The 14,664-nt window shown below is 51.3% G+C and overlaps 1 protein-coding gene across 3 annotated transcripts; it reads right to left on the reverse strand.

Moving 5' to 3' along the window:
• Window positions 1-1,128: 1,128 nt before the first annotated feature.
• On the reverse strand, window positions 1,129-9,146 carry LOC115503237 (sialic acid-binding Ig-like lectin 5). 3 transcript variants are annotated; one of them, XM_030299334.2, is made up of 9 exons: window positions 8,942-9,144; window positions 8,502-8,861; window positions 8,055-8,333; window positions 7,810-7,857; window positions 7,141-7,398; window positions 6,762-7,049; window positions 5,941-6,037; window positions 5,524-5,602; window positions 1,129-1,403 (listed from the first exon to the last, which is right to left on the reverse strand). In XM_030299334.2, exons 1-9 carry the CDS (start codon window positions 8,976-8,978, stop codon window positions 1,224-1,226), a joined length of 1,626 nt encoding a protein of 541 aa, XP_030155194.1. In that variant the 5' UTR covers window positions 8,979-9,144; the 3' UTR covers window positions 1,129-1,223. The 3 variants fall into 3 exon arrangements, with proteins under 3 accessions (XP_030155194.1, XP_030155195.1, XP_030155197.1); XM_030299335.2 differs by lacking the exon at window positions 1,129-1,403 and having other exon boundaries at window positions 5,516-5,754; window positions 8,942-9,146; XM_030299337.2 differs by lacking the exon at window positions 1,129-1,403 and having other exon boundaries at window positions 5,516-5,666; window positions 8,942-9,145.
• Between the last annotated feature and the right edge of the window lie 5,518 nt (window positions 9,147-14,664).

Raw genomic sequence — 14,664 nt, forward strand, 5'->3', positions numbered from 1 at the left:
CCCAACTGACTGAGCCACCCAGGCGCCCCTACATTTTTTTTTAAATTAATTTTTATTTTATTTGAGAGAGAGGGGATGCACAAGCAGGGGAGAGGGGCAGAGAGAGACAGAGAGAGAGAGAGAGAAAATCCCAAGCAGACTCCAGTGCAGAGCCCGACATGGGGCTCGAACTGATGAAACTGTGAGATCATGACCTGAACCGAAATAAGAGTTGGACGCTCAACTGACTGAGCCACCCAGGCGCCCCTGAATCCTTACATTTTAGTTGTGTTTCTCTAAACATGGGGAGGCAGTCTTTCATTAACTTATGTTGCCTTGCATTCTCCAAACACATAGGGAGAAGTCCATTCTCCTTCTGAGAGGAGATGGGGGGGGGGGATTTGACCGGCCAGGACACACTACTTACTGTCCAGTGGGAAGCTGGACAAGACACCAGGACACTAGGAAACTAGAAGGAATTGGCAGAAGGGATACGACCAGGACTCTCAAGGTGACTACAGGAGTGGGGTCTTTAAAGGGACAATTTCAGATAAAATGAGGTCGCTAGGGTGGGCCCTAATCCAGTATATCTGGCGTCCTTATAAGAAGAAGAAATTGGGGCGCCTGGGTGGCTAGTCGGTTAAGCGTCTGACTTCAGCTCAGGTCATGATCTCACGGTTCGTGAGTTTGAGCCCCGCGTCGGGCTCTGTGCTGATGGCTCGGAGCCTGGAGCCTGTTTCGGATTCTGCGTCTCCCTCTCTCTGCCCCTTCCCTGTTCACACTCTGTCTCTGTCTCTCCCAAAAATAAATAAACATTAAAAAAATTTTTTTTTAAGAAGAAGAAATTGAGGGGCACCTGGGTGGCTCAGTTGGTTGAGCCTCCGACTTCAGCTCCGGTCATGATCTCATGGTTCATGAGTTGGAGCCCTGAACTGGGCTCTGTGCTATCAGCAGAACCAGCTTCGAATCCTCTGTCCTTCTCTCTCTCTCTCTCTCTCTCTCTCTCTCTCTCTCTCTTTCTGCCTCTCCCCTGCTTGCACTCTCTCTCTCAAAAAAAAAAAAACCACATTAAAAAATGTTTAAAAAAATAAAAAGAAGAAGAAGAAATTGAGACACGGACACACAGAGGGAAGACCAGGTAAGTTCACAGGGAGAAGACGGCCATGTACAAGCCAAGGAGAGAGACCTCTGCTGACACGTGATCTCAGACTTCCAGGCTCCAGAACTAGGAGACAAACAATTCCTCACTTGTATGTCTTGATCTCTGAGTACTCGGTGTTGATGCCTTCCTGTTCCCGAGGCTTCAGCTTGGGAAATCGGAGGAAAGCATAGTGGAGTTCCTGTTCTTCTCCTGAAATGGGGCTAGTCCCAGCAGAAGCTGGGGGGTCTGCAGGGATGTCTGTCAAGACCCGGTGCCAATGCGCCTGAGTGGAAAGAAGAGGAGGAATTTGGAGCCAGTCAGCAGGGTCTGGGAGAAAGCAGCCAAGGGCCAGAAGGGGATGGGCCCTGATGGAATTTTTATCATTCACCCATTCATTTATTTTTGAATGTTTAATAATTAAGGTTGGCCAGCCCTTAGTCGGTGTTTATCTTAACTGCATTATGTTTAAAAAAAATTTTTTTTAATGTATTTATTTTTGAGGGAATGAGAGCAGGGGAGGGGCAGAGACAGAAGGGAACAGTGGGCTCCACACCGACAGCAGAGAGCCCAGTGAGGGGCTTGAACCCATGACCTGTGAGACCACAACCTGAACCAAAGTCAAAGTCAGGTGCTTAACCAACTGGGCCACCCAGGTCCCCTACTTTTTTTTTTTTTTTAAAGGCTGGGAGAAGATATTATTATCACATTCATCACATAAATAGTAAAACCAAGGCTAAGAGAGATTATATACATACATTGTCCTAAAGACACCTATCTATATAAATGCACCACTGGGGCTCCTGGGTGGCTCAGTCAGTTAAGCATCAGATCTTGATTTGGGCTCAGGTCATGATCTCAGGGTCGTGAGATGGAACCCAGTGTCAGCAGGCTTTGTGCTCAGCACAGAGCCTGCTTAAGATTCTTTCCCTCCCTCTCTCTCTCTCTGCCCTTCCCCTGATCACTCTCTCAAAATAAAGTAAAATAAAATAAAATAAATTAAATTAAATTAAATTAAATTAAATTAAAATAAAATAAATAAAATAAAATTAAATTAAAATAAAATAAATAAAATAAAATAAATTAAATTAAATTAAATTAAATTAAAATAAAATAAATAAATTAAATTAAATTAAATTAAATTAAATTAAAATAAAATAAAATAAAATAAAATAAAATAAAATAAAGGCACCACTGAGCCAGGACTCAAAGCCAATTCTTTCCAATGATAGTACCGTCCTTTGCCCAGCCAGTGTGTGAGGTGCAGTGTGTGGGGTGACAAAGCAGATAACAGTTCCTGGTACCACACAGCTTATGGTTTCCTAGGAGAGGCAATTACTAAACAAATAGAAAACAAATATGTTCCAAGTTCTACATCTGGGTTAGGAGACATTTAGAAATATGAAGCAAGGCAGGGATGACATATCCCGTTTCTGGACAAGCTCTAGAAGGTGGAACAGAGGTCAGTTCCTGCAGTCAAGATGGCAACCAGACACCCTCGCCCACACCTGCTCCCTGCCCGTGACACCCCCAGGAGACAGCAGCAAGAAACAAGTTCTCACAGGGGCGCCTGGGTTACTCAGTCGGTTGGGCGTCCAGCTCTTGGTTTCGGCTCAGGTCATGATCTCGAAGTTCGTGAGTTCGAGCCTTGCATCTGGCTCCTCGCTGACAGTGCAGAGGCTGCTTGGGATTCACTCTCTCCCTCCCTCTATGCTCTTCCCCCACTTGCAAGCTCTAGCTCTCTTTCTCTCTCAAAAATAAATAAATAAGCTTAAGAAAAAAAAAAAAAGAAACAAGCCCTCACACAGGCGCTGAGAGAGGCAAAACGAGAAGTAATTCTCGGATTAAGAGGAAACTGTTGGGCATTTCTCTGGTCTCTGGGGACACAAGAGGGAATAAAACAATAGCTACAAAACAAACCGTTCTTAGGACTTACTCGCTAGAGGAGGTAACGACTCTGACTGTAGTAATGAACGCTGTGCTTACCCCGTGCCAGCTAGTGTTCTAGACACTTCTTGTAACTACCCTCTATACTCTTAACATTCCCATGTCACCAAAAATAAATGGAGGTGTGTGCCACTTGCCCAAGGTCACCCAGTTTGTCCGTAGGGAAAGATGGGATTTGAATGCAGGAGTCCAGCTCCAGAGTCCATACTTTGAACCACTATACTGTACTGACTACAAGAGACGTTCGCTTAAAGGAAAAAAATTGAGAATTTGAAGGTAAAGAAATGGAAGATATATGTCGTGATTCACAACAAGATGGGGATTTAGCTCATGTTAAGGGTTCCGTTCCCCAAGATCCACCAAGGAGAAACAAGACGGGGAATTACATAAACTAAACTTTTAAAATGATATGGGGGGGGCGCACCTGGGTGGCTCAGTCAGTTAAGCGTCCAACTCTTGGTTTCGGCTCAGGTCAGGATCTCACAGTTCGTGGGATCGAGCCCCATGTTGGGCTCTGTGCTGACAGCATGGAGCTTGCTTGGGATTCTCTCTCTCTCTCCCTCTCTCTCTCTCTGCTTGTGCTCTCCCTCCATTTTGAAGTAAATAAATAAACTTAGAAAAAAGATTTTGTGTGTACTTGTTCTACCAGTTATGGAGAGAAGAGTTTGAAATAATCAGCTACGATTGCCAGTATGTCTATTTCTCCTTGCTGTTCTATCAGTTTTCAAGTACACTTATTTTGATGAATGGTGCTCTGTTATGGAAGGAATACGTGTTTAGGATTTTTGTGTCTTTTCATGAAGTGATAGAAACCAGATAAATTAGTAAATATTGCATGATTCCTTTGTTTGTTTTTAGTTTGTTTTTTTTTAATTTTTTTTCAACGTTTATTTATTTTTTGGGGGACAGAGAGAGACAGAGCATGAACGGGGGGAGGGGCAGAGAGAGAGGGAGACACAGAATCGGAAACAGGCTCCGGGCTCTGAGCCATCAGCCCAGAGCCTGACGCGGGGCTCGAACTCACGAACCTTGAGATCGTGACCTGAGGTGAAGTCGGACGCTCAACCGACTGAGCCACCCAGGCGCCCCCTAGTTTGTTTTTTTTTTAATGTTTATTCACTATTGAGAGACAGAGAGGGAGCATGAGCAGGGGAGGGGCAGAGAGAGGAAGACACAGAATCCGAAGCAGGCTCCAGGTTCCAAGCTGTTAGCACAGAGCCTGACACGGGGCTAGAACTCACAAACCGCAAGATCATGACCTGAGCCGAAGTCGGACACATAACTGACTGAGCCACCCAGGTGCCCCTGCATGATTCCTTTGATATAAAGTCCCAGAGGGGACAAAAGTAATCCACAGTGATAAAAATCAGTGATTTCTGGAAAGGTTGAACTGACTGGGCAGGAGAACAAAGGAATTTAGGGACATGATGAAAATGTTCTACATCTTTTTTTTTTTAATGGTTTATTTCTTTTAAGTTTATTTATTTATTTTGAGAGAGAGCTAGAGAGAGAGCAGGGGAGGGGCAGAAAAAGAGAGAGTCAGAGAATCCCAAGCAGGTCATAGCACGGGGCTCAGACCCATGGGGCTCGAACCCATGAACTGTGAGATCATGCCCTGAGCCAACCCAAGAGTCAGACGCTTAACCACCTGAGCCTCCCAGGTGCCCTGGAAATGTTCCACATCTTGATCGAGAACATGGTTACATACGCTCTCAACATTCACGTTTGTCAAGGGGCGCCTGGGTGGCGCAGTCGGTTAAGCGTCGGACTTCAGCCAGGTCACGATCTCGCGGTCCATGAGTTCGAGCCCCGCGTCGGGCTCTGGGCTGATGGCTCGGAGCCTGGAGCCTGTTTCCGATTCTGTGTCTCCCTCTCTCTCTGCCCCTCCCCCGTTCATGCTCTGTCTCTCTCTGTCCCAAAAATAAATAAAAACGTTGGGAAAAAAAAAATTAAAAAAAAAAACATTCACGTTTGTCAAAATTCACATTCAAATGGGTGCGTTTTATTATACGTAAAGTGCATACAATAAATGAGGTTGATATTTATCTACCATTGACAGTGGTAGATTTGAAGGATGCAAAATGGGAGTGATGCGCAAAGTGTGACTTCGGGGTGCCCCAGTCTCTACCCTAGGGCTCGAGTCACCACTTCCCTACTCAGTGGGTCTGACCCACACTAAGCTAGGGCCCTTACGCTTCTGGGTAACCAACGCCACAAGAAAAAGGCTAATATTCCAGGGGAATGCGATACTCTGACATAGGAGGCATAAATACCCCCCAACGAGCAACTGGATTATATCCACACTCCATCAGAAGCAGAAGGATTAGAGCAGTTGAATCAATAATTTAAAACTGGAACTGGAGCAAGTGTTGGATGTTAAGAGGGAAATGCTCGATTATTCGCTGAGGGCGGCTTCCAAAAGGCATAGGCTGGATAGGAGCTCGTGGTCTGACACTCACCCCAGAGCCTGAGTCACCGGCTGGCTTCAAATCCATGATTTGCACTGGCTGGGCTGCTCTCTTCCTGAGGGTCTTCACTCTAAGGGAACAGCCCCGCGACTTTCAGCCTGGTTATTTGGGGCGTGCAGCGGGCAGACCATCCCCTGCATCCCACGAAGAGCATAGAAGGAGGCAGGTGGGTGTGGGTCCAGTCTCCAAGTGCTTCCCCTAATCCAAGAGCTGGACCAGGGGCTGGGAAGAGAACCCAGGCTTGGCCCGACTGGCTACGGGATGCTTCACTCCACCACGCAGCCTCCTTTCCTGGCTCTTGGAGTTCCCAGCAGCCCGAGTTCCTCTAGCTCGGGCTCTCTAAGATTCCATGACCTCATGCCCTTTCCACTCCAGGCCTCTCCCTCCATCCCTGGAGCCCACTCTCACCTGAAGATGAGACAAAGGCAGAGAGAAAGTAGCAGGGTCATGATGCCCGCTCCCCCGACGACTCCCAGGACGCCACTGGCCCTGGGTTCTGGCTTATCTGCAGAAAATTTGAGTTCTGTGTAAGCTCCAGTTCCAATACATGACATCCGGTGTCCCCCCGCCACCCATCACATGGCATTCCATTGCCCTGTGGACGCTGGACCGGCCCCTTCCCCTAGCCTCAGGACTAAAGATCTTAAGCCTACAGCTGCTCTATTTGGGGCCTTAGGTGCCTCCCCGCCCCAGCCCCATCTCTCTGAAGCTCTTGGGGGCTGAATTTTGTCCCCTGCCAAATTCCTATGCTGAAGTCCCAGCCCTCTGGTACACCCCTCCACCCTCACAATGTGACTTTCCTTGCAACAGGGTCCTTACAAAGGTAATCAAGTTAAAATGGGATCGCTAGGGTGGGCCCTAACCCAATATGACTAGTGTCCTCATAAAATGGGGATATTTGGACACAGACGCGCACCCAAGAGGGTGCCAGGAAAACATGAAGGCGGAGAAGGGGTGATGCTTGCACAAGCTGAGGACCATCAAAGATTGCCAGCAAACACCAGAAGCCAGGGGGAGGCTGGAACAGTTCTCACAGTCTCAGAAGGAACTGATCTGTGGACACCTTGATTCTATCCAGAACTGGGAGAGAGTAAATCCCCATTGTTTGAACTGCCCAGTGTGAGGGACTTTGTCACAGCTTCCCTAGCAAGGGATGTGGTGCAAGGACCAAGCTCCTAGTCCTCCAGGTAACACCCCCCACCCACCCCACCTTCCCACAGCCCCCAGACCTGGCCGCAGCACCAGGACGGCGGTGCTCTGGGCCCCGTGCTCATTCCGGGCCTCGCAGCCGAGTCTGAGGTCGGAGCGCAGCGGCCCCCTGAGGCTCAGGGAGCCGTTGGCCCAGGGCCCCTCGGAGCTGGAGGTGACGGTCAAGGAGGCGTCGCTGTGGTTCCCCTCCAGCAGCCCCTCCCCCAGCCGCCAGCGCAGGGTGGGGGCCGGCAGGGCTCGGGCGGAGCAGGTGCAGCCCAGCGCCTCGCCCTCCCAGGAGCAGGAGGGGCCGAGCAGCCGCGGGGGGCCTGCGGGGGGGGGGAGGGGCAGGGTCAGCGGCGCCTCTGCTCCCCAGGCCCCGGGCGTCCCGCCCCCCCCCCCGGGGGTCCCCACACTCACAGACCACAGAGAGACGCAGGGAGACGTGCTGGGAGCCCAGCGAGTTCTGAGCTCGGCAGGTGAGGACTCCTTCCTCCGCAGCCCCGACTTGAGGCAGCTCCAGGATGTGGGTCGTGCACATGGGGGTGGCATTCAGGGCAGGGGACCCCCGGAACCAGCTCAGCTCGGCGGGGGGGTTGCCGGCAGCAGCACAGAGCAGCCGCAGGTCCTGGCCCTCCCGGATGAGAAGGGACGAGGTGTTTTGCAGAGTCTCTAGGGCTTTGGGGGAGAGAGATGCAGAGAGGGAGAGAGGAGTTGGGTGAGGCCGGTGACTCTCTCCTCTTGTGATGTCCACACTCGCTCTGAGGAGGGGACTGGCAGAGTCCAGGCAGCAGGCCTGCAGTCGAGGCCGGGATGGTTTGCCCGGGAGCTGCCCCCACCGTCCAGCAGATGGAGGCCCGAGGGCTGACACAGGGGATACATATGGGGCACAAACATTAACTTCAGGGAGTCCAAGTTTGTGCAGGCCTCTGGCCGGCCCACCGCTCCCTTTGTCTGAACTCAGTGTCCGGCTTCTTGTGTGTGTCTCAGGCCTGTTCCTGGCCAGCAGAAGCTTGAGAGCCAAGCAGGGCTGTCCTGGCAGAGCCCGGGTTTCCACCCCAGCCCCGGAGAAAAGAGGTTCTTTCCTACCTATTCTGTTTCCTTGGAAGATCCTGATGGCCGTGTTCTGTGGAGCATCTGGACAGAAGGATGAGGCTGCCTCGGCATTCATGGCAACGGAGGAGTGGGTGGTGGGCCATTCCCCCAGGACCCGGGGCCACAGATAAGGGGATTCCCTTCCCGCTTAGCTACCAAGACCCCATTGTTAAACCACAGCCTAGCTCTGCCCTGGCCCCACCCCTCAGGCACCTGGGTGCTCCTGGCCCTCCACTCACAGGTGACATTGAGCTGGACGGTCCTTTCCACCATCACACCAATTGCAGGGAATTGCACTTGACAGGTGAGGTTGGTGCCGTGGTCCTGGGACCGTGGGGTGAGGGTGAGCACCGAGGAGAGACGCGTCCTGGGACCCAGGGAGGTGAAGGCGGCTGACGTCCAGGAGAAGATGGGGGGCATTCCCCGCTCGCAGGCCCAGGGCACAGAGCAGTTCAGGTCCCCGGGGCGGCCGGACTCCAGGGTCCCCGGGGTAAGGATGTGAGGTGTGTGGGTCAGAGCTGGTGAGGACAGACACAATGTTGGGGCCCCTCGGTGTTTTGTCAGCCCTCCCCAGTGTCTTGTCATGCCCGTCTCCACTCCACACCACCCCCAAAAGGCACAGAACCTTCATTTTTCCATCTCTGATGCCCCACACCCTGGGGTCTTTCCCTGGGCCCCTCCCATACCTGTCACATTCAGAGAAAGCATATTATATAGATAGGAGTGTGTTTCGACATGTAAGAAGTAAGTCCCACTGTCCCCCATGTTGACATCTGTGATGTACAGGGAGCAGTCCTCGGTCTGGGGGTCCCCAAGGAGGAAGAACCGGCCCTGGGTCCTCTCATGCAGCTTCCTGTCTGGTTTGTTTGTGGCCACTGGAGGATCGTAGTAAACATCTGCCCCTTTCTGGAACCAAGATATGGAGATGAATCCAAAGCTAAACCAGGGCAAAAAAAATTTGCAGCGCACGTGGACACACAAGCCCTCCTGGACAGTCACGGACTCCTGTAGCTCCAGCTGGTAGCCCAGAACCCGAAGCAGGGGCCCTGGAGAGAGAGGGAAAGACTCAGCTCGGAGCTTCGATGCCTCCCCCAAATGGGGTTCCCTCTCCCCTCAGTTCACTCACCTCCACACAGCAGCAGCAGCAGCAGCCACAGCGGCATCCCTCTGTCATGCCCTGGGACAGTTTGCCTTCTGTGGCCCCTCTGACAGAGAAAGGAATCCGTGGGCTGTGGGAGGACAGAGGAAGTTCAGACAGGAAGCCTGTGGTAGGTACAAGAGGCCACAAACCTAGAAAAGGGAACTTCAGACTCACAGTCAGCTGTGATTAATCTTTGAGATAATCTGGTCCCCTTTCTGCGTGGGGCAGGCGGGTCCTGAGACTCAGAGGAGGCAAGGGTCTTGCTCAAGTAAGGCAGTAAGGAAGGACAGGAGCCCCCAAGCCCTGCCTCCTGGGCTCATGCCCAGTTGTCTGTAGCCGAGAGCTGTTAACTGGACAGAAAGCTGGTCCTGAAGTCAGGTGCGGCTGCTCACCGCTTGGAAATAAATAATAGTCATGTAAACCAGTACAACTAAAACTAACATAATACTGCATGTTAACTATACTGGAATTAAAAGAAAAGAAAAAAAAATCGATACTCGAGAGACGAGTCGATGGTGCTTTATTCAGGAAGCTGGCAACCTGGGAAGACGGCACAGGAAAAGGGAGGGGAGCTGAGTGCAGGAGAAGCAGGTGCCCAAGTGGTTGGTCATGGACCTGATACATGACCCTGAACAGACTGGCTGGCATCCACGGCAGCTGTCTTCGAATGGAGTCCCGCCTCTCTTCTGGGAAAGTCTGGTCCTTCACTCCTCAAGGTCAGTGCGCTGCAAACCTCAAAGAAAGCAAGCTAGTTCTGGTACAGATAAAGGGTCTGAAGTCAGCAAGCAAGGAGTGCATAAGCTCGAAGCAAGTTCACCCTTCCAGCAGGTGGGAGTGTTGTTACAATCCCACCTGGCCAGCCCCTCCGGAGAGTCAGAGCCTCAGGACCCTTGTGGAGGTGCCCTCCTCGGGATGGGTGTCAGGCTAGCCTACATAGTGTCAGAGGTATGAAAGAGTCCTCATCTGGACAAGTAACACACACCCTCACTTATATCGTTCATTCATTCATTCACTCACAAACTATCATAGAAAAAAAAAAAAAAAGGACAGATTTGAATCAGTCCTGACCCTCAACTAGTTCAAGCAGTGGGGGAAGACAGACAAGCTTGAGCTTTATCTGAAGGCAATGGGGAGCCATGGGAGGTTCTTGAGCAGGAAAGGGGCAGGATCATATAGTAATCAACATGATCCCTCTGAGGCCAGTGTAGGGAAGAGCCGGAAGGGAGAGGCTGGAGGCCAAAAGGTCAGAGAGGAAACTGTTGTGACTTTGGGGAAAAGGAAAACCCAAGCCCACGTGGAGACAGCAGCCTTGGTAATGGAAGCAAGAGTGATTTAAGACACTTTCAGGAACTGAAAATGAAAGACAGGTGCGGTGGGTGGGGGAGGGACTACTGGAGTGACTCCCGGAGCCCCACCCCAACTTCACCCTGACTTGGAGCTCTGAGACCCCACCTCTGCCCTGAGCAGCAGAAACTCCACTTGCATCACTGCCCCAGAGCAGAGTCTTTCTTCCCTACCTGCGCCATTTCCTACCAGGGCCCAACAGCGAGATTCATATCAATATTTGGACCAGAGAATGACAACATGTTCTAATTCAATGGTGGGAAGGGGCTGGTTTTAATCCTTTGTTTGGATCCACAGAGGGGTGGTGAGGGGAGGCTGTCCGTGGGCTTTCTTCTCCTTCCTCAAGCCAGGTCTCTGGCCAGGCATCAAGTCACATAGGCCCTCGGGGACCCAGGTGTCCTGACCAGCAACAGTAGTAGGTGCTGAGCCAGGTGGTGGCTGGAGCTTAGCTAAGCGAGATACCTAAGTAGGCAATTGAAGCAACAATGAGTCAAAATGAAAGGTAACAACAAGGCCTTTAATCACACACTGCGATGGTATATCGTACAAGCAAGAAGATAAATCAGAGAAAGCACCCCCCGCTTTCCATTTCCTCCCCCCCCCCAGAGAAAGGTGGTTGGGTGCTAAAGGGAAAAAAATATGATTGTCAAGGAAAAAATTATTTGTGACACTTATTAAGGAAAGGTAAAGACTGTATTTGGGGCCACAGGAACCACCACAATGGGGTGTGGCAGGAGGGGAGAGAGGCCAGTACTCCACTCTGAATACAGTAAGGAAAAGTGGGAATTTATCACCAAGGAGTAGGGGGTGGGTCAGTGGAAGGAGAATTACTGAGAGGAAATGACTGCAAGGGATGGGGGTGGGGAGCTAGGGGTAGCAGTGCAGAGTCTGGGTGGGGAAAGTGTCTTCAAGTTTTCCTCCTCCTTCCCCCATCAGGAGGCCTCGGTAGAGGCACCTGAAGAACCCAGATAAAGAGAGGTAGGAATGAAGGCAGCTGGCCTAGGGCGCAAAGCATATGACCAGCCAGAGATGTCTGAGTCCTTGATGGGAGGAACTCCCTTCTGGGATTTTGATGCACTGGCTGTCACCAAGTCTGGAGTGGGGAGGGCAGCTTCCCAGCCCCCCACCCCCACCCGCAGGGGTCTGCCCTCCAGGGAAAGCCTTCATATTTGCCTATGATCAGGCCTGGAAAATCACATACATGTTTTACCCATGGGCTGACCTTCTCAGATGGTTCTGTCCATCACAGACCTGGGGAGGTCACCTGACGTGTAGTGCTGGGGTTGTGATCTTGGGATCTGAAGACATGAATGAGTACTCAGGGGTGGGGGTCTTGGGGTCTGGGGAGCAGAGAATCATCCTCTTACGCAAGCTCCTGGCAAAGTGCTAATTATATTCTGAATTGACTCTGCACTACATGTTAGAAGGGTGTAGGCTTGGGGTATCTGGTACAAGCTGGAGAAGAGGAAAAGACTCAGACCCTGGAGTGTGATCCTGGGTACAACCTCTACAGTGTCCTCTCCTTCTATGAGCCTCAGGGCTCTGTACATCTTCCCCACCCTCTAGATAAGGAGATGAGTTCCCATCTCTGGGGTTCTTTCCTGGGGAGCTTTGGCTGTTTGTCATGTTCAGAGACAGTCTCATATATAGGAAGCCATATTTCTCTATCCTTTCCTTTTTTTTTTTTTTTTTAGTAATCTCTACACAGGGGTGGCTGGGTGGCTCAGTCAGTTAAGCATCTGACTCTTAATTTCCGCTCAGGTCATGATCTCACAGTTCATGAGTTCCAACCCCCTCATTGGGCTCCTCACTAAGAGTGCGGATTAAAGAAGTAATCTCTACACCCAACATAGGGCTCAAACCCACAATCCCGAGATCAAGAGTTGTATGCTCCACTAACTGAGCCAGCCAGGCGCCCCCATATTTCTGTATCCTAAACTATTTCCACTCGTCTGAATTTGGGGAAATCTGATGCTCAGAGACCAACTGGGGGCCCCTCCCAGAGGAGGTTCTCACTTTTTGGTTTTGATAGGGTCTGTGGCCAGAGAAGGATTATGATGTTTTTCGGATCTGAAGGTGGGTGTGGATGGGTCAAAGTCGGTCCAGAATGGGATAGGAGGCACAGGCCTCCTTCACTGTCACTGATGGAAGGATACAAATCATACTTACACCATCCTCCAGGGACCATGGTAGCAGGCAGAGTGTCTGACCACAGCCCCACTCAGACCTCTTCCTCAGACCTCTCTTGCCCTCACAGTTGTGGCCACCACAGCAGCATTGGCATCCCTGGGATGCAGAGAATAGTCTAGATAGATTCCCTTAACACTTTATGATTATCCTCTCCCAGCTTGGAGGGGGAGGCATCTGAGGGATGGTAGAAGGGGGGGGGATGCTTTCTGGATTCAATGGATGGTTTCTGTCCCCAGCTTCTCCCTTCAACAGGGAGACCTCTCTCTCCCTCAGGCCACTGCAGAGGAAGTGAAAGTGGAGCCCTTAACTCTCTGAACCACATTGTGTGTGTGGGGGGGGCAGGGGGTTTCCTTCCTCCTGTGCCCCAGAACCCTGCCTCTCAACTTCTGAAGACCAGTCCACTTCCTTCAAGAGAGATGTGGAGTTTAAATGTCTGTTTTCCCCAGATAGGTTTCTGGGAGACCCTCTTTTTTTTTTTTTTTTTTTTTTAATGCTTAGTTTTGAAAGAGAGAGAGCTTGAACAGGATAGAGAGAGGGAGACAGAGGATCTGAAGCAGGCTCTATGCTGCCAGCAGAGAGCCTGATGTGGGGTTCAAACCCACAGATAATGAGATCATGACCTGATATGAAGTCAGATGCTTAACCGACTGAGCCTTCCAGGCGCCCCCCTTGGAGACCCTCTTATGAAGATGGAGGAACAGAACACCAAGACACTCCTGAGAACAAATCCTCTCCATGTCAGACCCACCCTGGAGACCTCAGGAAGTACTGGCTGAACTGTTGAATTCGTCTGCAGGGATAGAGGTTGGGACTGAGCCTGGAGCCCTGACTCCAGCTCCAGACTTGAATCTGTAGCCTGGGTTCAGGGTGAGGTAGAACTTGTGACTGGGTCTTTACCTCTTCTCACATTTCCCTTGAGCTCTGCACATCTCCCCTTTTCCCCCACACTCTTCCAGGTGCCACAATTCCTCTCCTCCATGGAGGCTCACTTAGCCTCCCAGTCTCCCATGGACAGTGCTCCATCTCTGAGGTCACAGAACTCTTCCCAATCTAAGCAAGGTCCCACATGTGCCTAAACACTTTGAATGTCTTCCTTGGCTCCCAAAGACAATGCCTCAGTCAGCTCCTGATATTCCATTCCTTCATTTATCTGACAGACACAGAGGCATATTTTTAAACCATCTTTCAGGATTTGGGACACAGCTAGAATCAGGAAAGGGTGGTGAGTCTTGTTCTCAGTCCTCCAGAGATCCATTTGGGTATTGGCCAGAGACTGAGCGAGAGAGACAGAGAGAGAGAGAGAGAGAGAGAGAGAGAAAAGAAGAAGAAGAAGAAGAAGAAGAAGAAGAAGAAGAAGAAGAAGAAAGAGGAGGAGGAGGAGGAGGAGGAAAGGGGGAAGAGGAGGAGGAGGAAAGAGGGACACGTGGAGAGGAAGAGGGAGAGAGATACAGCAGGGGGGAGGGAAAGAGAAGGGGGAGGGGAAGGGGGAGGAAGAGATCAGCTTATTGGGGAGAGAATCCCTTCCTGCCTGTAAGAGGTGAGGAAGAGAATAAAGGTTTATCCCAGACAAGGAGGGATCTCTGAAGAGATTGGGGGTGGAGTTGGCCCTGAGAGGCAAGAAACCAAGGGCATGTGAGCAGTCCCACACGAAGGGTATGACTGACCCTAAGGCCTTACTTTTCAGGCGGTGTCAAGGAGTCTAGGAAGGGCAAAGCTAGACTGGAGCGGGGGTGGTGGGCACCTATCCCGTTCAAATCCGTCCGCAAGCCTCTCAATTCTCCCAGCACCTGCCCACCGGGGAGCGCGCTCTCCCGCCCAGACAAAGCTGGATGTGGCGCTGTCCGTGGTGCTGAAGCAGGATTCGGTCCCGAGTTCAGGAATATCTGGGCGGTGTGGAAGGGTCTCAGTCCAGGAAAGCTGCTGAGTCAGGACTGGGCCCACCTAGGAGTGAGAAAACCAGGGAGGAGCCGGCCCCTCTCCCTCCTCCTTATGTGCCCCGGAGAATGTCTAGTGGGCTCTGCCAAGCCGCTGAAATCGAAGCTCCTAGCAGCCCATCTCTAGACATCGTGTTCTGTGAGAAAAATAAAGGCCCCTTGGGGCGCCTGGGTGGCTCAGTCGGTTAAGCGGCCAACTTTGGCTCAGGGCATGATCTCAGGATTCATGGGTCCGAGCCC

The sequence above is a fragment of the Lynx canadensis genome, chromosome E2 (assembly GCF_007474595.2).
Source record: "Lynx canadensis isolate LIC74 chromosome E2, mLynCan4.pri.v2, whole genome shotgun sequence".
Taxonomy (NCBI): Eukaryota; Metazoa; Chordata; class Mammalia; order Carnivora; family Felidae; genus Lynx; species Lynx canadensis.

Bases quoted from the DNA above. Each gene is read 5' to 3' on its own strand.
- LOC115503237 (XM_030299334.2), bottom strand. From the start codon at position 8,978: ATGCCGCTGTGGCTGCTGCTGCTGCTGCTGTGTGGAG. The intron at 8,862-8,941 runs GTGAGTGAACTG...CTCTCTCTCCAG, and splicing joins GCTGCTGCTGCTGTGTGGAG to GGCCCCTGCTTCGGGTTCTG. The intron at 8,334-8,501 runs GTATGGGAGGGG...TGTCCTCACCAG, and splicing joins GCTTTCTCTGAATGTGACAG to CTCTGACCCACACACCTCAC.